This window comes from Pteronotus mesoamericanus, unplaced genomic scaffold (genome assembly GCF_021234165.1).
Source record: "Pteronotus mesoamericanus isolate MK-2021 breed Mesoamerican mustached bat unplaced genomic scaffold, CSHL_Meso_final scaffold_167, whole genome shotgun sequence".
NCBI lineage: Eukaryota > Metazoa > Chordata > Mammalia > Chiroptera > Mormoopidae > Pteronotus > Pteronotus mesoamericanus.
The window spans coordinates 12,848,567-12,872,116 of NW_026555308.1; the positions used below are offsets into that span (position 1 = coordinate 12,848,567).

Here is a 23,550-nt window from a genome sequence, read left to right on the forward strand (position 1 = left end):
AATAGGCCTATATACCATTAAGCATAGGAAAAAAGTAAGGCATGTTCATTTTTAAAAAATTGAAGCATGCAGAGTAAACGAGTGGAAACAAAATTTGGAGGGTGAAAGAATGTAAAAGATGTAAAATGTCCACCTTATAGCTGAAGTTATCATGATCTATATTTTGTCGATTTTCCTTTGGCTTCGTTTTGCACATGAAAAAAATAGTCACCATACTGCGTATTGATTTTACATGCTGCTTTTTTCCCTAGTTAATAGTTTAGCTTAAGCATGTCCCCGTGTTCCTAAACACTTTGTGAGTATTTCTTTTTCGGAGGTTAAAATCTTCTTTTGTAGGCGAGCACCACTGTGCGCGTGACCAACTCCAATGCCAATGCCGCTGGCCCCCTGATAGTGGCCGGGTACAACGTGTCTGGCTCTGTCCGCAGTGACGGGGAACCCATGAAAGGGGTGAAGTTTCTTCTCTTCTCTTCTTTAGTAACCAAAGAGGTAAGCACAGAAAAGTGAACAGAAGAGGCTGAGGTTATACTGTTTAAAGCGCAGTCAAGGTTGATTCATAGTCTCAATAGTTAAGAACATGGTGTTTCTCGGTTGACTTATAAGAAACTGAGCGTCTACTCCGGGAGGTGGTGGAGTTTGGTGTGAAGTGCACAGATTTTGAAATCGATCAGACCCTTTTCAGGCAAATGTCACCTCTGCCTCTTACTAGCTCTGTGACTTTGGGCCAGGCTCTGCATCGTCCTGAGCTCCGTTTTCTTGTCTGGAGAATGGTGACCCATCGTAGGGAATGATGATCATGTCTTTTTTTCCCCCAAGAAGCCTAAGCCATTTTTAACTTGAGTGTAAACATTTTTGTTCCTTTTATCTTTGCTCTCACCTAGATTTCAGGAATACATTGTTTGTGACATAAAACTTATGAAGGATTTCCTATAGTGGGACTATTTGATAATAATCAGAACATGTAATTGGAAAAGGAAGTCATGTTTTGATTTTCCTGGTGTAGGATGTCCTGGGCTGCAACCTCTCACCAGTGCCTGGGTTCCAGCCTGAAGACAAGAGCCTGGTGTATTTGTGCTATGCGGTCTCCAAAGAAGATGGCTCGTTCTCCTTCTATTCCTTGCCAAGTGGGGGCTATACTGTGGTGAGTGAAGCAAGTTCCATTCTGTTTATGTTTGGGACTCTTATGACATAGTAAAGGCCAAAGCCATTTGGGTGGTAAGGATTAAATGGTTGGCCAGTGGTTTTGTGAATATTTTGTTTAGCAGTTACTTAGGATAAGACTCTGACCCCTCTGTAATAGCTGCAAAAATGCAACACCCTTTATGAAAATTGGCAATAGTTAGAAGAGTTTCTCTTGACTTGCTTTGAACCCCTTGTCGTTTGTGGGCTGCTCAATTGATAATTAATATTGATGATTGAATCGTGTTATTGGCTTTTAGTAGTTAAAACATTCTTCTTTCCAGATTCCATTCTATAGAGGGGAGAGGATTACCTTTGACGTTGCTCCTTCCAGACTGGACTTTACAGTGGAACATGACAGCCTGAGAATTGAGGTAAGAACTCCCCCTCTTCTGGGGGACAGGTGTTCGAGTTCCCATCCCTGGGCACAGGTGTTGCAAACAAGTTTTTAAAAAATCAGTATTTTATTTATACAGGCTGTTATAAGAACCAGAACCTTGTACTCTTCCAGGTTAGCTGGAATCCACTAGATACCTCAACCCTCCTATGTGTCTTTACCGTGGAGAATTGGAGCCTTTGTCGTATCTACTTCATTCAGGAAATGTGTTCATGGAGGGCCATTGGTGTACATTTGAGGTACCATCCTAGGGATGGGTGTATAGCGGTGACCAAAAAGAGGCAAAAATTCCTGTTCTGTGGAATTCATGTTCTAATGTCAGAAAAAGAATACACGTGTAAATAAGTACATTAGAAAGTATATTAGATGGTGATAAGTGTTCATTAGAAAAATAAAGCAAGAAAGAAGACTACACAATTTCAAGGTCGAGGTGGATTGCAATCTTGTAAGCTATTCTCGGGAAATCCTCACTGTGAAGGTAACATTTGAGCAACACCCTGAAGGGGAAGGTGTTGTGAACTGTATTTTCATCTATGGGAAGGGTGTTTTAAGACAGAGGGAACGGCAGGTGCTAAGATTCTGAGGCCAAGAGAGTTTGGGGGACCCCAAGAGGCCAGGGTGGCTGGGATGAAGGGAGTGAGGAAGGGAAGAAGAGGAGAGAGGGTCAGAGAGATGATGGGGCAGATGGTAAAGGGCCTTCTGGGCCATTCGGGGTGACAATTGGCCCCACCCTGGATGAGGTTCCGAGCAGAGGAGAGGCGTGATCCCTCCGGCTGCTGAGTTGAGAAGAGTTCCTGGGGGCAGGGTGGAAGCAAGGGACGGTTTGGAGGCTGTGGCAGTACACCGGGCGGGAGCTGACAAGGTTTGGGCCCTGGAACTAGGAATGGATAGGATGATGGGCAGCCCACTAAACTCCCTAGACCCTAAAGGGGATGGTAAGGATGGTGTGTTTTTCATCACACATCTTTAATTACAGAATTTGAAAATGGTTACTGTAGCAAATTAGCTAGATAGAGCAAATCCCAAAAGAAAATAACAGTCTTTCCTAAACAGACCACCCAGTGCTACAGTTATTGAAAATATTAGATTTTAATCGTTTCCTTTTAATGTTACATTTGAAAGTAGTTTAAGCTGGTAGGAGCTAGCTCGAGTTTAGGTGACATGCTCAGTGGGGTCTCCGGCTCTGCTTTGTAGGACTCGGTAAAGCATTTGGCTGCTGTGCTTTGACCTGGAGGGAGCGAGAGGGGTGAGAGGAGGAAGGCTTGCGCGCCTCAGGGGCTTGCAGAGAAGAGTGGGAGCAGGGGCGTGGGGAGAGGCGTTCCAGATCAGGGCCAAATGCAAGATTTAAACAGAGAGATGCATTTTGGGAATGAGGGCCTGTATGCTGCACTAGGTCAGTCTTGGTCTTCACTGTATTCCGAACCTGTGGTTTACTGCCTGGCACATTGTAGGACTGAATAAAAGTGTTCGTTGAATGGATATATGGATTAATAAGGGGATAAACCACTTCTTTTTACAAGGATCAAGAAAGGCTACCTGAATAAAAAGGAAGCCATTTTATTTTTTTCAAGCTCTCATAAATGCGGTGGCATATTTACATTCATTCATTCATTCATTCATTCAGGAGTTATTTAGTGAGTGCCTACTATGTACCAGGTGAGGAAGAAAAGGTCCCCATCTTTGTGGACCTTACATTCTTACAGTTCGCAAGAAATCAAACAAGGACATTTCAGATGTTGGCCTTTTTTTTTGAAGCTAATAAAGTAGGTTAGTGTGATAGACAGTGACCGGCTGGGGTGGGAGGCAGGGACTACAGAGATAGGATAGTCAGGGAAAACTTCTTGGAGGTGGTGACAGTTTGAACTGAAGCCTGAATGATGACAAGGAGTGGCCTCCTGCCAGGTCTTCTCCAGGCGTGGGAGAGGACCCAGGCTGGGGGCGCAGCTGGCAGAAGCCCCATGTGAGGAATGCATGTGGCGCACCCATGTGGCCAGCTTGAGGAACCAAGGATCCGGGTGGCTGCAGCATAGTGACTGCGGGGAGGGCAAAGCCATGGCACTCATGGGGGGGATGGGCAGGCACACGCGAACCACGTGCAGAACGCTGTGGTCAGTGCAGCAACTGCGTCGAATGAGGTGGTCTAGGTGGAGTTCATGAGGACCTGAATTCAGGTTGTGGTGGGAAGAGGCAGGAGCAGGGCTTGGGAGACCTTGCTCAGGTGAAAGCTACAGGGCTGGTTGATGCTGGAATATGGGGAGGTTGGGTGGGGGGAGTTCAAGATGATGCTGGGTTTAAGTTTGGGAGACTGGAGGACGGCATGGGTCACCAAAATGGGAGCATCTGGAGGGGAGGAGGCAGGGATGGAGAAAGGGCGGGGAGGCTTTCACAAGCCTGACTCGGTGATCTTTAACTGGGGGAATCAGTTTATAACATACCTGTTTCATTTGGTTGACATACATCAATGTGTTGGGAATGTAAGAAGACAGACTTGGGGAATATGATGTAGGGGGACGTGGCGGGGGGTGGAGCCACGTGTGTGGGTGAGTTGGGAAGGCGCCTGGCGGGCACGCGGGACTGGGACAATCCAGTGTAGGCAGACGTGCTGAGCGATGGCGTGAGCGGCGGCGTGGATGGCATAAGGGAGAGGCTTTTGCAGCCCAAGTACAAGAACCTTCTTCCTGTTCTTCATCTTTTAGCCCGTGTTCCATGTCATGGGATTCTCTGTCACTGGGAGGGTCCTGAATGGGCCTGAAGGAGAAGGTGTTCCGGAGGCAGTGGTCACTCTGAATAACCAAATCAAAGGTGGGCAGACATGTTGGCCCTGGGGCCCTTTGCTAGTGCTAGTTTTTGATCACAGACAGAAATAGAAAGGGAATAAAATCTTAATGACTCGATAAAAATGTGCCAGCTTTTTGTCTCAGGTATTGTGAATATGGAGGGCTGTGCAGTTCTTTCGTGGCTCATCTTTTGTTAGCATGTTTTTGTGTTGCAGTCAAAACCAAAGCTGATGGCTCATTCCGTCTGGAGAACATAACGACCGGCACATACACCATCCATGCGCAGAAAGAGCACCTCTACTTTGAAACCGTCATGATCAAAATTGCACCTAACACTCCTCAGCTGGCTGACATCATTGCCACAGGGTAAGCCTATCCTGTTTGGGTCTGGAAGCACCAGCGCTCACGTCAGCAGCCAGTGGAGAACAAAGTCACGTTCGATCTGACTGTGTTTCTGCCAAGAATCCACATTCAGTCGCAGACAACTATCGAGACATTCAGGCTGGCTTCTTTAGAAAGATTAGTGCCAAATCTTGCCAGCTGAAGGTGCTTAAATGTTTGATGCTTAAAAAAAAGCAATCTTGCTTTAAAGTTCAAGTGCATTTAAGTTAGAAAAGGCTCTTACTTGTCTGACTTCATATCTGTGGGGATGCCTGTGGCTTAAATTTCAAGGACTTCAAAAGATGTTAATTGGTTGAGAAAGTTTGTTGTAAGAGTCTTTGGGCCCTTGTCATAGTTCTTCCCGCTTTGTTGTATTGATTGTATATGAGGGGACATCCTGTGGTTGAATTTGTGTAGTTTTATCAGGTAGTGGTAATGCGTGGTGTAAAGGATCCAGACCTGGGGGTCAGGTCTCGGATCTTCCTCTCACCTTGGGTAACATGTAGAGTGGGGTGCTGCCACCTTTCTTTTTTTTAGATCCTCACTCAAGGATATTTTTTATTATTGATTTTTAGAGAGACAGAGAGAGAGAGAAACATTCATCAGCTGCCTCCCACACAAACCCCAACTGGGGATTGAACCTGCAACCTAGGTAGACCAGGAACTGAACCTGTGACCTTTTGGTGTACGGGATGATACTCCAACCAACTGAGCCACCAGGCCCGGGCCTTGGCATCTTTCTTGAGACGGCAATAGGTGCTCAATAAACAATAACTTGAGAGGGGCAGAGTCTGCTTGGAGAGAGGCAACATGACCGACGGCGGGCAGTTTCTGAGCAGCAGGCGTGGATGGCAGTGTGAAGGCGGGTGTTGCGGGCACTTGAAGGACTGGGCCGGCCGGAGGAGCAGACCTCTTCAGATCCCACTGGAAGGCGGGGGCTTTCTCCCCCAGCGGCCAGTGAATGGTGTCACCATGGAGGGAACATGGTTAGACCCTTGTATTCAATGAGACATTCTGGTGGCATGATGGAGAATGGCTTTGAAGAGGACAAGACTTGGGGACAAGAGGCCTAGAAAGAAAGTTGCCTTATAGGGAAGTCAAGGACAGATTGGAAAAATATTTAAGGGTTCCCATTTTGAGGGGCAGGATGACTGTGGTGCCGCTGGTCCTGCGCAGGGAGAGGAGCCAATTAGACGACAATGGTCTGTAGGACCACTAGGTGGAGCTCTCCAATAGATGCTTGGAACGATTGCACCTTAAGATTTGGCTGCAGGTGGCAGCCAGAACCTTGGACTTAAAGGAGCAGGTAGAATTGGGAAAGCAGTAGACCAGAAATGCAATGCCAGTGGGCAGGGGCCTCAGGAGAACTTGGGATGGTGGGTTTTAGGTATGGTAGTGCCTGATGGGCAGGGAGATCCAAGGAGCTGAGCTGTGAAAACAGTCCATTGGCTTGGCCACTGACGTGGCTACAGTCACCATTTTCTGTGGACTGGTGGTGGGGGTCAAGGCTGTGGTTCAGTATTGAATAGGAAATCAGGAAGCATGTCACCTGTGTCTCTCTCAGGGAGCAAACAATTCTTGCTCTGAAGTCCTCCCTCTTTCCCTTCATAAACATTTTTGAACAGCTACTCTGTATAGTGAGGCACTGTCATAAAAGCTGGATATAACAGTGAAAAGAAACCTAACATTCTAAAGACAGGGCTTTCATCTCACTGGAAAGACAGACTCAAGATGAGTAAATTAGTGAGTATACATTATGGTAGGTGTTGGGCGGGGAAGAGCAGGTGCTCTGAGAGGACTTTACTTAAATTGGGAGTTCTGGAAGGCCCCTCTGCAACTGAGACCTTCTGAAAGGACTAAAAGTTAGCTCAGTGAAGAACTTCCCGGGCAGAGGGAACAGTGTGGTCCCAGGCCTGCAGCGGAGGGAAGGGAGGGAGCTCTCTGGAAGACAGCCAGCGTGGCCGGAGGCAGTCGGTGAGGCCAGAGAGCTGTGCGACCGTGCAGCTGTCCTGTGGAGGTGGGGAGATGGGCTTCTCCCCAATTGTAGTGGAAAGCCGGTGAAGAGTTTTCAGCAAGTGAGCGATACGGATCAGGTCATTTTAGAAAGGGTTTTTTTCCTTTTTTCTTTTTTTTCTTCCTGCTGCTGTATGGAGCAAGGATCAGAGGGAAGCCAGAGTATATAATGGAGAGACTAGACAGGAGGCGGTGACAGTCGTCTGGAGGAGATGTGGGGGCTGGGGCCAGGGTGCTGGCAGGGGCGGGGTGAGAAGCAGAGGCCTGGTAGGTAGTATGGGGATAGCATCGTCAGGCCTGTGCTGTTGGAGTCCCAGGTTTCTTACTTGAATAATCGGATAGATGGAAGAAGTGCTGTTCATGGAGATGGAGAAATATATTTATATTCTTCAAAGTAGAATGTTTGGATCAAAGAAAGAAAAACATTGGTTTAGTGCCCTTGAAAAAAATTCATCATTTTTCTTTTGGGCCAACATAGAACATTTGCCTTTTAATTCATTGGTATTTGTTACTTAAAAAAAAACAAAAAACAAAAACTCAATTTATTTGAAAATCAAACCCTTTGATTTGTCCAAGTGACTTTGAGGATGTAATTGAGGATATAGTTATCTCACAATACACCAAAATTACCAATTTCAGTAAGCCCCAATGAAAGAATTTATTGACCCAATTCAATTTTTAAGAGCTTTGATATAACAAACACTCTCCTACCGTTTTTTAAAGTTTATTTTTCTAAACTAAACCAACATACATTTGCAGTTTGCAGCAACTGGACACTTCTCTTTTTTAAAAATGCAATTTTTCAATTACAGTTGACATGTACTATGAACACTTTAATGGGGAATATGAGCTAAAACAGCTCTTATGCTTAAAATGTTTAAAACATAGAAAGGCAAAGAGATTCAGCTTGAAACAAATAAGACAACATTCCCCCCGATGTGGATATGAATCAGGAGAACATGAATATTCCTTAAGAATAATTTATCAGTATGCTCTCATCCTTTTTTTCTGAAAGTAAGCAGTAGGGGAAATACCAGAACCAATGTGCATACGTTTTCATCTACATCAGGGACCTGCACACTTTTTCTGTAAAGGGCCAGCGAATAAATATCTGATGCTTTATCGGTCTTATGGCCTCTGTAATGACACATGCCATAGATAATATCTAAGTGAGTAGGTGTGGCTGTGTTCCAATAAAACTTTATTTAGACACTGAAGTGTGAATTTCATATAATTTTTATGTGTCACAAAATATTCTTCTTTTTAATTTTTTTTCCTTTTAACCCTTTAAAAGTGTGAGAATGAAAGTGCAAAAACCATCCTCAGCTCAGGTCCACACAAAAAGAGGTGGCTGGCGGGACGTGGCCAGTGGGCCGATTTCTCACACACACACACAGAGTATTCCACTGGTTGGTGGTTCTTTCTGTTATTTCTTTTTGGGGGCAGAGTGGGTGTTTTCATCATTTAGTATATCCATCATTATCCAGTGTTGAATCCAACATTTTATTATCTTTCTGTCAAAACTGACAACAGGTTTTTATCTGAAATGATCCTTTACAATTAGAAAATTTAACCTCTAGTCCATTGAGGAAACAGTTGTGGCCTTCAGCTGTACTACCTTATTGTACTTGAACACATCAGCTGACGGAAGAACAAAGAACATTACTGAGGATGATGGTCTTTGTTGGCCTCTCTCAGGGAGCGGAGGTGCTTTCCATGTGCCTTTTGAGATACACTTTGGAGCACTTTACACGCTGCTCATGTAGTCTCCAGTCTAAGTCATTACCTTAATAGGGTTTGTCAATTATAAGTCACTTTTCTGGCTCCTAGCTCCTAAGGAGTTCAACTTCAGCTTTGCATTTTTCTGACTTAATTATCTTTCCTGTTCAGATCTCCCAGAATGCTCTTCCTCTCCACGCAGTGTATGTCATCACAGGCAAGGAGGGTGTCTTTGATAACTCTGCCCTGTGTTACTGCCTGGGTAATGGCACCCTTCCTTAGGCAGCATACAGCTCTTGCTTTTAAAGACTAGCCCACTTTCTCAGCCTGAGGCTGCTCCACTGTCGGTGATTCAATTACGTGAAACATTCTTTTATCATCTACAGGTTTCCTGAAAATCATTTCCACAGTGGGGGGTTGCCAGATGTCACCCAGAACACGCACACAGCCCTGCATTGGTCCTCCACGCCGCTTTCCCCCTTATTCAGAAGGAGGTCCAGCCTTTCCAAAGGTTGCTTTTAAAACTGGAGCCATTTGAGCTGCATTCCTGTCTGTTAAGATTAAACTAGTCTCGGGGACAAGGGCTGGAAGACGGCCGTGTAGTTTTAGTTGATAAGCGCCTTTCCTGTTATAATTGAGTTCTCGTGCTGGAATGAATGGTCCCCTTGTTGCAGGTTCAGTGTCTGCGGCCAGATATCAATCATTCGCTTCCCTGACACTGTCAAGCAGATGAGTAAATACAAAGTTGTCCTGTCGTCTCAAGACAAGGACAAGTCTTTGGTCACCGTGGAGACGGATGCTCATGGATCATTTTGTTTTAAAGCAAAACCAGGGGCCTACAAAGTCCAGGTATGATGAGTTTTGTTCTATTTGAGATATTTGAAAAAGAGCAATGATTTTTAAAAAAAGTTTTATTTATCGATTTTAGAGAGGAAAGAAGAAGGAAGAGGGAAAAGAGAGAGAAACATCTATTTTTTGTTCCGCTCACTTATGTATTCATTGGTTGATTCTTGTATGTGCTCTGACCAGGTATCAACTCCACAACCTTGGTCTATCAGGAAGATGCTCCAGCCAACGAATCTACCCTGCCAGGGCTGAGCAATGATTTTTTTTTAAAAGGTTATTATTAGCCACAATGGGTTAGAGAAGGAGCATTTCCATTCCTAACTTCTTATTTTGAAATCTTTATATTCCTGCATGTCACTGTTAGTAGAGCAGACAGGCAATCAGTTTAAAAATGATACAACAGGCCTTTCTCTTTTCCAGGGTGGTGTTTGGTAGGGTTTAGTATCAGGCTGCCAATATGCCTCCACCTTCTCAGGCTTTTGGTGGCTGCAAAATATCCATGAGTCCCAAAGGAATTAAAAGGAACTCTTTATTAATGCCGGTTCAGAACCTTCCATAATGCATGGCTTCTGGAACCCATAGTGAGAGGCCTTTTCCTGCTTTGCCCTGAATTGAAGACGCTGGGGAGGCCCCATCTGATCTCTCCATCTAGTCAGGTAGAGAAGCTGGGGAGACTTTGGCCCCTGGTCTAACTGTGAGGGTGAAGGCCTGAGCGTGGATGAGGCTGGCGGGCAGGAGATGAGACAGAACCAGAGGTCAGCCTACAGTGCCTTTCAGTGCAGTGGCCCTGCCCATGGGGAAAGACCATGTCTCAGTGGGTCTCAGACCCCCACCCATCAAGGCAGCTGCTGCTCCCCTCCCTGAGAAAGAGTCAGTGAGGGAAGGTTCCTTTTGAGACTTACTCTCCTGTAGGGCAAGTGGACCCCCCCACTCTGAGGAGACGGGGTGGGAGAACAGTGGTCCCCTGGCTTCCATTGAACAATGTGATATGTGGGCTAACAGGTCCTTTACTAGACAAAGACAAAGTGGGCATTTGGAAGCCCTCTCAGAAGCATGAGTAGGGACTTACTGAGGAAGGGCAGTTCCAAAGTGTCATCTTTACCAGGGGTGAGAAACGTGACCATTGCCTTCTTTCCTAATCCCTCTTGTTAGCCTGAGAAAGGCCCCTAGAAGACAGGGAAGAAGAAAATGGCCTGATTTCACTATTGGGCATCCACAAAGCGTTGGCAAGTTCATAGCTTATGTCACGCATGACCTCAGGCCAGGCAAAGGTTCTGGGGTTCAGTTTCCACCCAGTGTTCAGCTGACGGATGACAGCCTGCGTGTCTCTGGAGAGCAGTGCCTGATAGGCTTGTGCGCACTGTGGCCCTGTTGAGGGTGAGTTTTTATATCTAATTAGAAATGTGTTGTATTCACACACGCTTCTTGCATATTTATTGTGATTATAAAACTTGGCCTGGAAATGAACCTTTGTCCTTGGGAATCTGTTCCGCCTTGGGCCCAGATGAGCGTTCCGGTGCCCTGAAGGCGAGGGGGGCAGCAGCCCTGACGTCGCTGCTCCTGTTGCCCTGTGTTCCCGCAGGTGCTGGTGCCTGAGGCCGAGACCAGAGCGGGGCTGACCTTGAAACCCCGGACGTTTCCTCTTACTGTGAAGGACAGGCCTGTGATGGACGTGGCCTTTGTGCAGTTTTTGGCGTCAGTTTCTGGGAAAGTCTCTTGTTTGGGTAAGGTGTCAGCTGAAAGCAAGATGGTTAGGTATGAAGAAGCAGGCGGGGAGAGGTGGGGTTTTGTGAGCTTGTGCTCATGGGCCGCATTAAAGCAGGAGCTGCTCCGCGGCAGTGGTTTTGGAGAGTTCCTGTTGCATCCAGTTCTTTCGGAAAAGTGGCCACAGAGTCACAGAAGCATTTCTATTGGAGTAGTTCTGCTCTGGCTTCTGAAAAAACATGTGGGTCTCTTTTTTCCCCCCTCTAACTATGAAAGGAAGGTGGAGTTAGGCCCCGGGGTCAGTCCCAGCTCTGTTGCTTACCAGGTATGAGGATATAAACATTTCCTTGCCTGGCCTCTGTTTTTCTTCTGCGAAATAGGAATATTGCTGCTTTCAGTAGGTTTTAATAAAGCTCTCATGTGGTCCTCAAGAGGCAGTATAGCACAGTGACGACATAGACTCTGGAACCAGACTGCATGGGCTTGAACCTTTGCTCTGTGACCTGGGGCAAATTATTAAACCTCTGTGCTTTGAGTCCCCTTTCTGTATGGAGATGACAGTAGTAACTGCCTTATGGGCTTGTGAGTATCAAATGATTTAGTGTGTGTATAGCCTTTAGAAGTACCTGGAACATAGCAAGAGCCATTTAAATCTTTGCTATTGCTAGTAATATTAATATTATTATTATGATAAGGGGCCCAGTTCTATGCCTACTATAAAGTGAGCGTTAAGTCAGGCTTTAATGCCCTCTTTTTCTTTCTCTCTTTTCCTTTGACTCCTCTTGCTGCTCCACAAATACTACTTTCCCCATTTCAGTCAATGGTGGAGCCATTTGGTTGGTAGCTCCCTCGCTCGGTACTGATGACCTGCATGGGAGACACTTTTTAGAATCTGCATAGTAGCTTTAAAGGAACCTTGGCACTGCCTTTCAGGAGAGAAACGGTAGCGTGCAGCACGCAGGGTGAGGGTTCGAACGTGTGCTGCGGTTCCTGAGGAGCGCTCCTGTCTTTTCTGTGCAGACACCTGCGGCGACCTGCTGGTGACCCTGCAGTCTTTGAGCCGCCAGGGTGAGAAGCGGAGCCTCCAGCTCTCTGGCAAGGTCAACTCAATGACGTTCACGTTTGACAATGTTCTCCCTGGAAAATACAAAAGTAAGACCCTAAGACAGCCTCTCATGGCCCTCACACGGTTCCTATCTTTCTAAACGTTCTAAAACTCAGCTCTCCAGCTGCATCCCCACTGTGTATCTTTACTTGTTTAACTCTTCTTTGGCCTTTGACCTTAAATGCGCTCTATTTAGCATCAGGCAATAGTGCAGGAGCTGAGGCTCTAGGAGCCAACTACCACCTTATCAGGACAGTCCACACAGTTCTCTTTTGGGAGGGTACCTTGATTCATGCCCTTTTATTTCTAAGTGCTGGAAGAGAGGGAGAAATAATACAGCGTGTTCTACCACTGAGCAGCTGTGTGACCTCGGCAGCCCCTGAGACTCAGTTTTCTTATCCGTGAAAAGAGGAGTAACAGGCTTTTTGCAGAATGTAACACTAAACGAAATGTAGTTGGTAAGGCCCCAGCACAGTGCCTGGTAAGCAGTGGGCGCTGGCAAACACTGGTTCTCTTTTCTCTGCCCCTCCCAAGAAGCTACCCATTGACCGTGTTTCTGCTTTTCCAAAGCTTAGCTTGGAGCAGCTGGCAGTGAATAGCTTATCAAGCTTACTGCTTTTTCTAGGGAATTATATTTTCCATTACATATGTGTGTTTTATATATGTTTTCCATTATATATAGGTGTTGGCAAACGATGGCCTAAGGACCAGCTGCCTGTTTTCATAATTAAGTTTTATTTGAACACAGCCATGCCCATTTGTTTATGTATTGTTTATGGCTGCTTGTATGCTCTAAACATAGAATTGAACACTTGGAACCATGCGGCCTGCAAAGTTGAGAATATTTGCTCTGTAGCTCATTACAGAAAAAGTTGGGTGATCTCTGAGTATCCTACTTATAGCCCGATGTTCAGACACCTTTGAATTTCTTTCTTGGTAATTTTAATGGCAATTGGTGTGAATTTTTCTTTAATACGTATTTTTTCCAAGCATCATTCTTGTGTGTGTGTGTGTATTTATTAATATGTTTGTATATGCATATGTATGTATAATTAGATATTTATACATGTGTATGCATATTTAAAATATGTATGTACATATACACATTTTTTAAACGTTAGTGAATTCTCTCTAATACTTTTCTGGTGGTGCTCAAGGGGTGGTATGCTCTGTGCTCATGGGTCTCTTTGCATTGTGTGCTTTTCCAGTAAGCATCATGCATGAAGATTGGTGCTGGAAGAACAAGAGTCTGGAGGTGGAGGTTCTGGAAGACGACGTGTCAGCGATTGAGTTTAGGCAGACGGGCTATATGCTGAGATGTTCCCTTTCTCATGCCATCACTCTGGTATGCTTGGCTTCTGAAGGTCCTCTTACTTGGAAGGGCACTTGCCTTTGGAGAGCAAGAAGTACTAGCATGCCAAGAAGATTATAATCATAGTTTAGTCAGATTTTCTTTTCTGCCCCTCAGCTCAGCCACCTAATACAGAAAGCATCATCAGGGAGCATTTAAAATCCTTCAGCGGAAGATGCCTTTATTTGGGAGAGTTCCTGGCTTCACATTAAATCCTAACTTTGGTGATTTGGGGAAGCCATTACAGTCGTAGAAAGCATGGTGGTTTTGTATCCTTGAGCAAGTCCATTGAGCATTTCTGAGCCTCAGTTTTCTCCTCCAAAACTGGGACCATAATGTCCACTTCTCAGGGTTGTAGGGAGGTATAAGAAAAGCTTTTACACATTTAAAATGTCCTTGGCATATCCTGCTATTATTTGTTACCAGGGGCAGCTGTGTCAGTTTCCCCAGTACTCGAATATTTATTTTGGTTCAGAGGACAGAGCTGTTAGACAGGATCTTACTCTCTTGTTGCTGTGGTCTCCCTCGCCTGATAGGTAGTGTACCAGATGGGTTTCTGGAAAGGGGACACCTGTGCAGACCTATGTAGGTCCATTTTTGAATTTCATATAATTTTCTGACTGAAGCAGTGATACATGTCATTGTCAGGTGCCAGGAGAGAAACTCGGACAAATAACAATCAAGGGACTGCTTACGTTAGACACGGCAGGAGTTGAAAGTGGTGTTTCCCATGGCCGTTGACTGCTCTGACTGGTTAACTACAAATGCTCCACAAACAGCTTTGTTCCAGGAAATGGGTTAATTATAAGAATAAGTGATAAACATATAGGAAACCATTGCTTCCCTTAACTCCTCCAGTATATTTCTGTTTCCCTTAGAATAAGATCCATATTTCTTAACGACAGCCAACCAGGCCCACTCCTGACTCGACCACGCCTGCCGCCCGCGTCCGCCTCGCTCACCGGGCCCCTGCACACTGGCCCTCCCCACGTCCACACGGAGCGCCTGCCCTCCTTTGCGCTTTTGCACTTGCTCGTCCCTCTTCTTGGAATGCCGTGTCTTCTCCGGAAATGCTTGTAGTTGGTTTTTCCCATCATTCTGGCCGCAGCCCCAATGTTTCCTACTCAGGAGAGGGCTGCCCTGAGACCAAGAAGCTAAAGACACGGCTGCGAGGATCACTCTGTCTCCTGAGCCCCTCCTTGTTTTCCTTGTAGCTCTATTACTTACTAGTGGAAATCCACTCATTTCTTTGTTGGCCGCCTTGGTTTTCTGTGTACTTATAATAGAATGTAAGCTACCTGAGAACAAGAGCCTTGCCAGTCCCCGGGTCTGGGTCTGTCACATAGCAGGTGCTCAGTAAATATTAGTTGACTGAATGAAAAAGAGTACACTTCGGTTGGAAGTTTTTGAAGGTTTTTAATTTTCCTGTGGCATCCAACTGTTCAAAAGATTAATGGACAAAACAGATGACTGGTTCTGAAACAGAAATATTATTAATCATCTTGTGTCTCTATCTCTCCCAGTAAGTCATTGTATTGGCTTTGGTCCCTTAGGAATTTTATCAGGATGGAAATGGACCTGAGAATGTGGGGATTTATAACCTCTCCAAAGGAGTCAACCGCTTCTGCCTGTCCAAGCCTGGTGAGTCTGGGAGGATTGATGGGCTGTGTGTTAGGGAAACAGAAATGCACCAGAGGATGGTTTTAAAGACATTAATTTTTTCCTACCTCTGTTCTATTTGCATCAAGCTATCAGTTTTGGTTGTGGTCAGTGTACCCTTGTTTTTTATCTCCTTTGGAGGGAGCAGTGCTTTTACCCAAGGAATCAGAGCTGGGGACTGGCAAGTTGCTTGGGTTTGAGCTGGGTGGAGACTGCCGGGCCCTTGCACCGTTATTTTTTAAAATTTATTTTTCAATTACAGTTGACATATATTAGTTTCAGGTGTATAACATAGTGATTAGACCCTATCACTTTTAAAAATATTGTATCATTTCTCCTTAAGAGGCTTCTTTTTAAGATAAAAATTGGATCATATCCCTCCTTGCTTAAAATACTTGGGAGGCTTCTCTCTCTTTTAACAACTCTAAGATGCAGTTTGCAGACCATAAAATTCACCCACTTAAAATGTACAATACAACAATTTTTAGTAAATTTACCAAGCTGTACAACCATTACTATAATCCACTATGGAACATTTTCATCACCCAGTAAGATTTTTCATATATGTTTACAGTAAATTTCCTCTCCAGGCAGTAATCAATTTTTTTGTTTTTATGGATTTGCCCCTTTTTGGACATTTCATATAATTGAAATCACATAATACTAGTATTTTGTCTGGCTCCTTTCTGTTAGCATAATATTTTTGAAGTTCATCATGTTTTGGAGTTTAGCTTGTTCCTTTTTATTGTTAAGTAGTATTCCATTGTAAGGGATACATATTCACATTTTGTGTATCCATTCACATATTTCCAGTTTTTGGCCATTATGAATAATGTTGCTATGAACATTGTGCACAAGTCTGTGTGTGGACATTTGTTTTCATTGGGGTGGGGGGAATAAATGCTTAGGAATGGAATTGCTGGATCATATGGTAAATTTATACTTAATTTGAATTGTTTTACGAAGAGCCTGTACGTACCATTTGACATTCCCACATCCAGCAGTGCACCAGGGTTCTTGCTTTTCCACATCTTCACTGACATGAGTTACCGTCCGTCTTTATGACTGTAGCCATCCTTGTGGATATAAAGTGATATCTGATTGTGGTTTTATTTTGCATTTTCCTAATGAATAATTCAGTGACTTCTCTTAGTTCTCAAGATAAAATATAAAATCTTTAGCCTGACCTTGAGCTCCTGTGTAATCTAGCCCTGTCTGCCATTCTCTCCTCCCCAGCCACTCCTTATGTGTTTCAGTTAGGATGCCTTTGGCTGCAAGTAACAATCCATACAACAGTGCCGTCAAGAAGTGGGGCTTGCCTGATTTGGCTCAGTAATAAAGTCTGGCAACATGTGGCTACAAGGTGGATTCTGTGGCTGGTGGATGTTAGAGTATGTTAGAGTTGGTGTCTCTGTGATTCTTTTAGACTTCTGTAGTTTTTCCTTGTTTTTTCAAGATAGTTGCTGTTGCCTCAGAAAACTTATGTGTAAGGCAGAAAGACCAGGAGGGGGCAGGCAAACATTTTCTGTGCTCTTGTCTGGTAAACTTTCTTTATGTCTTATTGGCCAGAACCATGTCACGCAGTCACTTCTAGCTGCAAGAGAGGCTGGGACAGTTGAATATGTTGCTGAGGCTGGACACATTGCTACTGTAAACATAACCCAGGTCTGATGTCAAGGAAGGAAGGACAGCTGTTGGAGAAGCAGCTAGAAAGACTGTGGTTCAGATGTTCTCTGCTTAAGTGCTCTCCCTGCACCCTACACCCTACTCTTCACCTAGCTGTGCCTTCCTGCTGTCACTTCTTGGTTCATATATTACTTTCCCAGGGTGGGAGGGTGCTCCATTGTCATTTATATCCCCCTGTCCTGCTGTTACTCACAGCACTCAGTTGTTTCCTGTACTGCACTTAGCCTAATTGGTCTGCTGTGGCTGTCAGACTCCTCTCTCTATAGATGGTAAGCCCCATGACAGCAGGGGCCGTATCTGTTCCTGCTGTGTGCCAGTACCTAGCACAATACCTGACTTGTAGTAGGTGCTGGTACATTAATATTTGTCAAACGAAAGAACAAACAAAATGAATGTAGAAACCTAATCATTTTTTCCAGTAGGAACTGCACTGGGGCTTACTCCATGTGATACACACAGCAGAGATAGTCTGAACTAATGTCAGTTTTTGTAGGACATATCACAGAAATATGGGTTAATGATCATTCATGGGGCATGCATTATTAGACTTTGTTCCTTCCTGAAATTGACTATATTCTTCCGGCAAATGATGACATATGCCTCTAAGACATACGCCTCTAATTCGCTGTTACCCTGCATAAGCTTCTGGCATGAAAGTGTTTTCTCTGATTGTTTCATAATTTTCTGGGCCTTTCCCTGCCCCCATGCTCCCTATTAGGAATATATTATAAGGAGGAGTTCAAGCTGTGGTTATCTTTTGATTTTAACAAAATCTGTGTAGTAGAAAATTCTCGGTCTAAGTTGCAGTAGAAATGTACCTCTGTTCTTCTTGTGTACTTAATCTGTTAGCTTGGTCTGTGTGGATTAAACTACTGTGCCTTGTTAAATTATGGAAATGAAAATCCTGAGCTTGTCAGTAGGCCATTAAATGGTTTGGGCTAAGGGTAAGATGCCATCATCAGCAGCAAAAAACACATTTCTGATCTCACTGTTGCACATCTGAAGTATGTTGTGGGTCTTCAACTGAGGGGCTGCCTTTGGATTTCAAATGTTGGAATTGCTTAGTGTAATAGATGCCCTTCCCTGAAAATTACTTTTGCTTTCCTGGCTGCAGGTGTGTACAAGGTGACCCCACGCTCCTGCCACCGGTTCGAGCAAGCGTTCTATACCTATGACACGTAAGCTGGGTGTTCACTGCTCTGTGGTGTTTGTGTGACTTCCGCAGGGAATGAACGTATATGTAGTCTCTTCTTTAGTCATCTCTGAGAACAAAAAGAATTTTTTGTAGTTTTTCTGGAAGAGGTAAGTTTAGCCTTTAAAAAGAGTTTCTACATGAGGATTTGAAGACACTTGAGTAAATTCTTATTCTTTTTTTTTTTAATTTTAAATTAAAATTTTTTTCAATTAGAGTGGACATTCAGTATTAGTTTCAGGTGTACAGCATAGTGGTTAGACATTTATATAATTTATGAAGTGATTCTCCCAGTAAGTCTTGTACCCACCGGGCACCACACACAGTTATCACAATATTATTGACTATATTCCCTAGGCTGCACTTTACATCCCTGTTGTAACTGCCAGTCTGCACTCCTTAATCCCTTTCCCTTTTTTCACCCAGCCCCCAACCCCACCCTGGCACCCCTCAGTTTGTTCTCTGTATTTGTGAGCCTGTTTCTGTTTTGTTTGTTTGCTTATTTTGCTTTTTAAATTCCCCATACAGGTGAACTCATTTAGTGTTTGTCTTCCTCTTTCTGATGCATTTCACTTAGCATAATACTTGGGTAAATTATTGAGAAAATGGAGGCAGGATCTCTTTCCCAAGAATTCTGTAAACTCAGATGGAAGGCTGTGGTTTTGAAGTGGATTAAATAGAATTTTTGTTAAATCTTCCTCCAGCCCTCCCTGATGGAAATTTCTCAAGCTCAAGCCCATCATTTCTATTCTTTATCAATTGCTTGTGGGTTTCACTGGGAATTGGAGGCGTAAAGTTTTGGAGAGGAAAATTAGTTTATTCTTTCACACTCTAATATAGGTATTTCAGAAGTTATTTTAGCCCAAACTAAGAGCAATTTCATGCAGTATATTTTAGGGTTAGGAAGGTGGCCCTTAAAGTGTGTTGTCTGTGACCCTGTGAGAAAACTAGATGATATTGCTAGTGTTTTCTTTCCACTTCTTTGATTTATATAGGTCTTCACCCAGTATCTTGACGTTGACAGCCATTCGCCATCATGTCCTTGGAACTATCACCACTGACAAAATGATGGATGTCACTGTGACTATCAAGTAAGACTACTACTGTTCCGTGGGGGGCCGAGCATAGGAGGGTGTGGCTGAGGCCTGGGGGCTTCTCTGATAGACTCCCTGAAAATTGTTTTTGATTTCTTATCTCTAGGAGTATATACAAATGGCCTTCCCTCTCATACTTGTGTGACGTAGCCATAAATTCACAGTAGCCTTGATCCTTTCCTTTTAAGATTCAAGAATTAACTTTGGATGAGGAAGAGCCTTCTGACAGCTTGTCTCAGTGTCTTAAATTTCTGTTTGAACTCTTTATAACTCTTGTCTTTGCTTGGGGAAAAGAAATCTCTGGTTTCGTCATTGTAGTTCAAGTGTTTTAGCAAATTCAGAAATACTGCCTATTTTTCTTAGACCTTTCCTCAAAGACTTGGAAAATGAGAAGGGCAGGATATGAAAGGCAGTCCTTCACTGAGGGTCAGCTTTATGTCAGTGTCGCCTTTAAGAGGAATTTGTGCAGTGTGGTGAGGTGCTTCTGAGACCCTAATTTTCCTAAGAAAAGAAAGAGTTGTGGCAACATGACCAATTTTGTCAAACAGAATGAAAGTCTGAGTAACTTTCTCTGTCCGTATCTTAGTTGAAGTTGCCTTTCCAGCTGTGTCTCCAGCTTTCTGTCAGCCTCCTTGTCACCCATCCATCCTTTCAGAAAACAGTTATTGAGAGTCTTCGGGGTGACTGGGAGTAGGCCACAGCGCCAGCCCCAGCCTCATGGGGGAGGCATGTAGTCCAAGGCTCAAATACAGAACTGTAAAATTACAAGTGGCAGGAAGTGCTTTGAGTTTTACCTTGTCGAGGATGGGGGCCGTTCAGGAGAGGGAAGCTGGCAGGGGCCAGCCCGTGTTAAGCCAGAGCGCTCCTTTAATAGTAGAGATCATATCATTCCTCTACTTAAAACCCCAGGGGTTTTCCATTCCCCTCAGAATGAAATCCAGGGTCTGACATCTGCTTCCCCTGGGAACCCCCTGACCCATGTGACCTTTCCCTGTGTCCCTTTGCCGAGTCTGCCTTGGTCTCCTTGCTGTCCCTTGAGCATGCGGGGGGAGCTTCCCCTCCAAGACTCCACGGACTTTGGACTTGCCCGCCCCTTGCTTGAGACACTCCTCACCCAGCGAGCCTGCTGGCTCCTTTCTCCTTTCTTTTAGGTCTTGGCTCAGGGTTACCTGACCAGGAGGACCTTGGCCAATCCCTTAAAAATAGTACCTCCCATGTCCCCAGCACTCTCTCCTTCCGTACTGCTTTATTTTTTTTTCATTGTACTTGTCCTGTGACATCATTTCTCATTCCATTATCTGCCTCTTCCCACTAGAACGTTTATTCCACAGGGTTAGTCCTCTTTGTGACTGTACCCAGTGCCTGGCTGTCCAGCAGGGCGTGTTCTCATTAAAGGTTGAATGAAAGGCCAAGGCTGGGGGCACGGGGAGAGCGCCATGTCCTCAGGAAATCTGACGTGTTTTCATCAAGTCGTAAAGTCAGTGGTATTTCATCCCAGTCCAGATATACCAGATACCGCTACCATCATGCAGAAGTTCAGTCTTTACTCTTTGAAAACTGTTAGTTTATTCCGATCAGGAGAAGATTGTGCCTTGTAGTGGTGTTATCAGGTGTTTGGTTTTGTCACTTACGGGTGACCACTGGCAGGTGTCAGACTCCCACCGACAGGGACAAGTGACCGCGTCCTCTGGGCTGCTCCTTCCTTTCCTCCAGGTCTTCCATTGACAGTGAACCCGCCTTGGTCTTAGGCCCCCTGAAATCTGTCCAGGAGCTGCGGAGGGAGCAGCAGTTGGCAGAGATTGAGAGCCGCAGGCAGGAGCGGGAGAAGAAGGGCAAAGAAGAAAGTGGAGAAGGAAGGACCAAGCCCCCTGGCCAGGAGATGGTGGATGAGTTACAAGGGCCTTTCTCCTACGACTTCTCTTATTGGGCCCGGTAAGCTCTCCTGGGCTTTTCTCTGTAGTGTCCTCTGTTCTGATATTCTTCCTAATGGAGGGACACAACCAGCCAAATTGAAATATTTTTATTATTTCAGGTCTGGAGAGAAAATCACTGTTACACCCTCGTCTAAAGAACTGCTTTTTTATCCCCCTTCCATGGAAGCCACCGTCAGTGGAGGTAGATGTCAACTCACTGAGCCAAGGACACACCTTTGTAGTTGTTACTTTGCCTGCATTTAAACATTTATTCTTTGTTGTTGTTCCAGTGAAAGTGTCTTTGTAAAGCACATAGATGTTACTATTTGATGAATGAATGAATGAATGAAATCCATAAAAGTAACCTTTACTGTTAGAAAGCAGCGATCTTTTTGGAAAAGTACTTGGTTTTTCTTGACATTACCAGGTTGACACCAGACGTCGGTAGAAAGCAAAGCCATCAGTTGCTGAAATGTAGGCATTAGTCGTTCTGTGTCTGAATTGTTCACGATGTTTGTATTTTTTGATAGGGGTGATTGGAGTGGTCTTTTTTTAGGGCTGGATAGTTAGAAGTGATTGCCAAAGGAGTATTTGCCTTTTGGCCACTGATTGTATTTATTTATTTATTTATTTAGCATTATAGGTTCATTAAATCCCGGGCATTCATGTGGTTCATGTTTGGAAATAGATGTGTTGAAGAGCCCAGCTTTCCTGTGGGCAGCCTGTGTGGGGTGGTCTTCTGTGTTTGGTCCTCTGAGGTCAAGCAGCATGGCCTCGTACCTACTCGAAGGCCTCTCTCCCCATTTGTGGCCTTGTGAGAACCAAGAGAGAGGAGTAGTGATAACTTAGCCTTTGTTAGGCTTACCTGCTAATGGCGTTGGCAGTTAAATGAGGCCTTTCCAGGATGAAGAGAGGCTTGGGAAACTTCTAGTTATTGAAGTTTCTGGAACATTAAACAACCTCATTTGGATGTTAGCTTCAAATATCTCCATTTTAGGCCTTTTTTTGGGGAGGGGGAAGCCCCCAGTCAGAATGCTCCCCTCCCTCTGCAGCTAGGTTGTGTTCTTCTGTCGTCTTCTTCCCTTTTTAGAGAGCTGCCCAGGGAAGCTGATCGAGATCCACGGGAAAGCAGGCTTATTCCTGGAAGGCCAGATCCATCCAGAGCTGGAAGGAGTCGAGATTGTCATCAGTGAAAAGGGGGCGAGTTCGCCCCTGATCACAGTCTTTACTGATGACAAAGGTGCCTATAGGTAAGTCTGTGATTAAGAAACATTTACTTGGGACCAGTTGCGGGGGGCCTGGATTTCCTTGCGGTTAAGTGATGCTTCCTCTGGGAATGGAAGCAAAGCCATCTCTGCATTTGCTCTCTTTTATTCAGTGTCGGGCCCCTGCACAGTGACCTGGAGTACACTGTGTCCTCACAGAAGGAGGGCTATGTTTTGACTCCGGTGGATGGAACCATAGGAGACTTCAAGGCATACGCCTTGGCAGGAGTAAGCTTTGAGGTAACACTGCATGCTTTTAAAAAGTTTTATTGAGGTATAATTGCCATACAATAAGTTGCACATAAAGTGTATAATTTTATATATTGTCAACATAGTTTTGGCACGTGAACACACCCATGAAAACACCACCACAATAAAAATAGCGAACACATCCGCCTCCCCGCAACCCCAAAGCTTCCTTGTACCCTTTGGTAATCCATCCCTCCAGCCGATCTGACCTGCTTTCTGTTACTGTAGGTTAGTTAGCATTTTTCAGAATTTTATAAATGAAATCATACAAGACGTCCTCTTTGTCTGGCTTTTTTCACTTAGCATAATTTGGAGATCTGTTACTTTAGCTTGCTTGCATACCTTTTGGGAAGTGCTTCAGGCTTATTCTCCTCAACTTTTCTGTGTCGAAGGACCCAGCACGTTCCTCTCCTGGTGTTTGCTATCTTTGTCTCTTCCCTCTATCCTTCTTGGGAAGAAGCGTGCTGTGAGATGCACACGTGGAGCCAGGAGGACCTGCGTATAAATATTTCCAACATGGAGGACAAAGAGAAAGAATGGCAGATTACCTCACAGAAAAAAATGAAAACCCTAGATTGCAGGGTACATTTTAAGCTATATTGAAAGATAGTCAAATTGGGAAGAAATATTTATACAAGAAATAATAGCACCAATTTACAAGGGACTTCTAAAATTGATAAGAAAAAACCCAGTAGAGAGATGATGAACAAAGGGTATGAAGAGGTGATTCATAGAAGTAATAGAAATACTAATAAATGTAGAAGAAATGCTCAGTTTTGGTAGTGACTGAGGAAATGCAAAGGAAGTTAGCATTGAAACACTGGGTTTTGGGTTAGATATGCAATAATTAAGACAATATCCATGTTTTGGAAAGTGTACTTTCCCATGTTTGGATGATTTATGGAACTATGAATGGTTATAGTCACTTTGGAGTGCAATTTTATGGTATCTTACTGAATTTAAAATGCACATACCCAGCCATTCTACTCCTAGGAAATGATTATTTAGGAAAAGAGGAAA

The 23,550-nt window shown here is 44.4% G+C and overlaps 1 protein-coding gene across 1 annotated transcript in view; it reads left to right on the forward strand.

Annotated features, from left to right (window-relative positions):
- Nucleotides 1-23,550, forward strand: part of LOC129083715 (BOS complex subunit NOMO1) — a 49,682-nt gene that overhangs the window by 13,131 nt on the left and 13,001 nt on the right. The window contains exons 7-22 of the mRNA XM_054589629.1: nucleotides 337-489; nucleotides 1,004-1,141; nucleotides 1,464-1,553; nucleotides 4,273-4,378; nucleotides 4,569-4,719; nucleotides 9,141-9,315; nucleotides 10,895-11,036; nucleotides 12,037-12,168; nucleotides 13,330-13,466; nucleotides 15,026-15,113; nucleotides 17,932-17,995; nucleotides 19,005-19,100; nucleotides 20,817-21,035; nucleotides 21,136-21,218; nucleotides 22,107-22,266; nucleotides 22,395-22,521. Coding sequence (XP_054445604.1) covers nucleotides 337-489; nucleotides 1,004-1,141; nucleotides 1,464-1,553; nucleotides 4,273-4,378; nucleotides 4,569-4,719; nucleotides 9,141-9,315; nucleotides 10,895-11,036; nucleotides 12,037-12,168; nucleotides 13,330-13,466; nucleotides 15,026-15,113; nucleotides 17,932-17,995; nucleotides 19,005-19,100; nucleotides 20,817-21,035; nucleotides 21,136-21,218; nucleotides 22,107-22,266; nucleotides 22,395-22,521 — 2,061 coding nt within the window. The remainder of the gene's footprint in view (nucleotides 1-336; nucleotides 490-1,003; nucleotides 1,142-1,463; nucleotides 1,554-4,272; nucleotides 4,379-4,568; nucleotides 4,720-9,140; nucleotides 9,316-10,894; nucleotides 11,037-12,036; nucleotides 12,169-13,329; nucleotides 13,467-15,025; nucleotides 15,114-17,931; nucleotides 17,996-19,004; nucleotides 19,101-20,816; nucleotides 21,036-21,135; nucleotides 21,219-22,106; nucleotides 22,267-22,394; nucleotides 22,522-23,550) is intronic.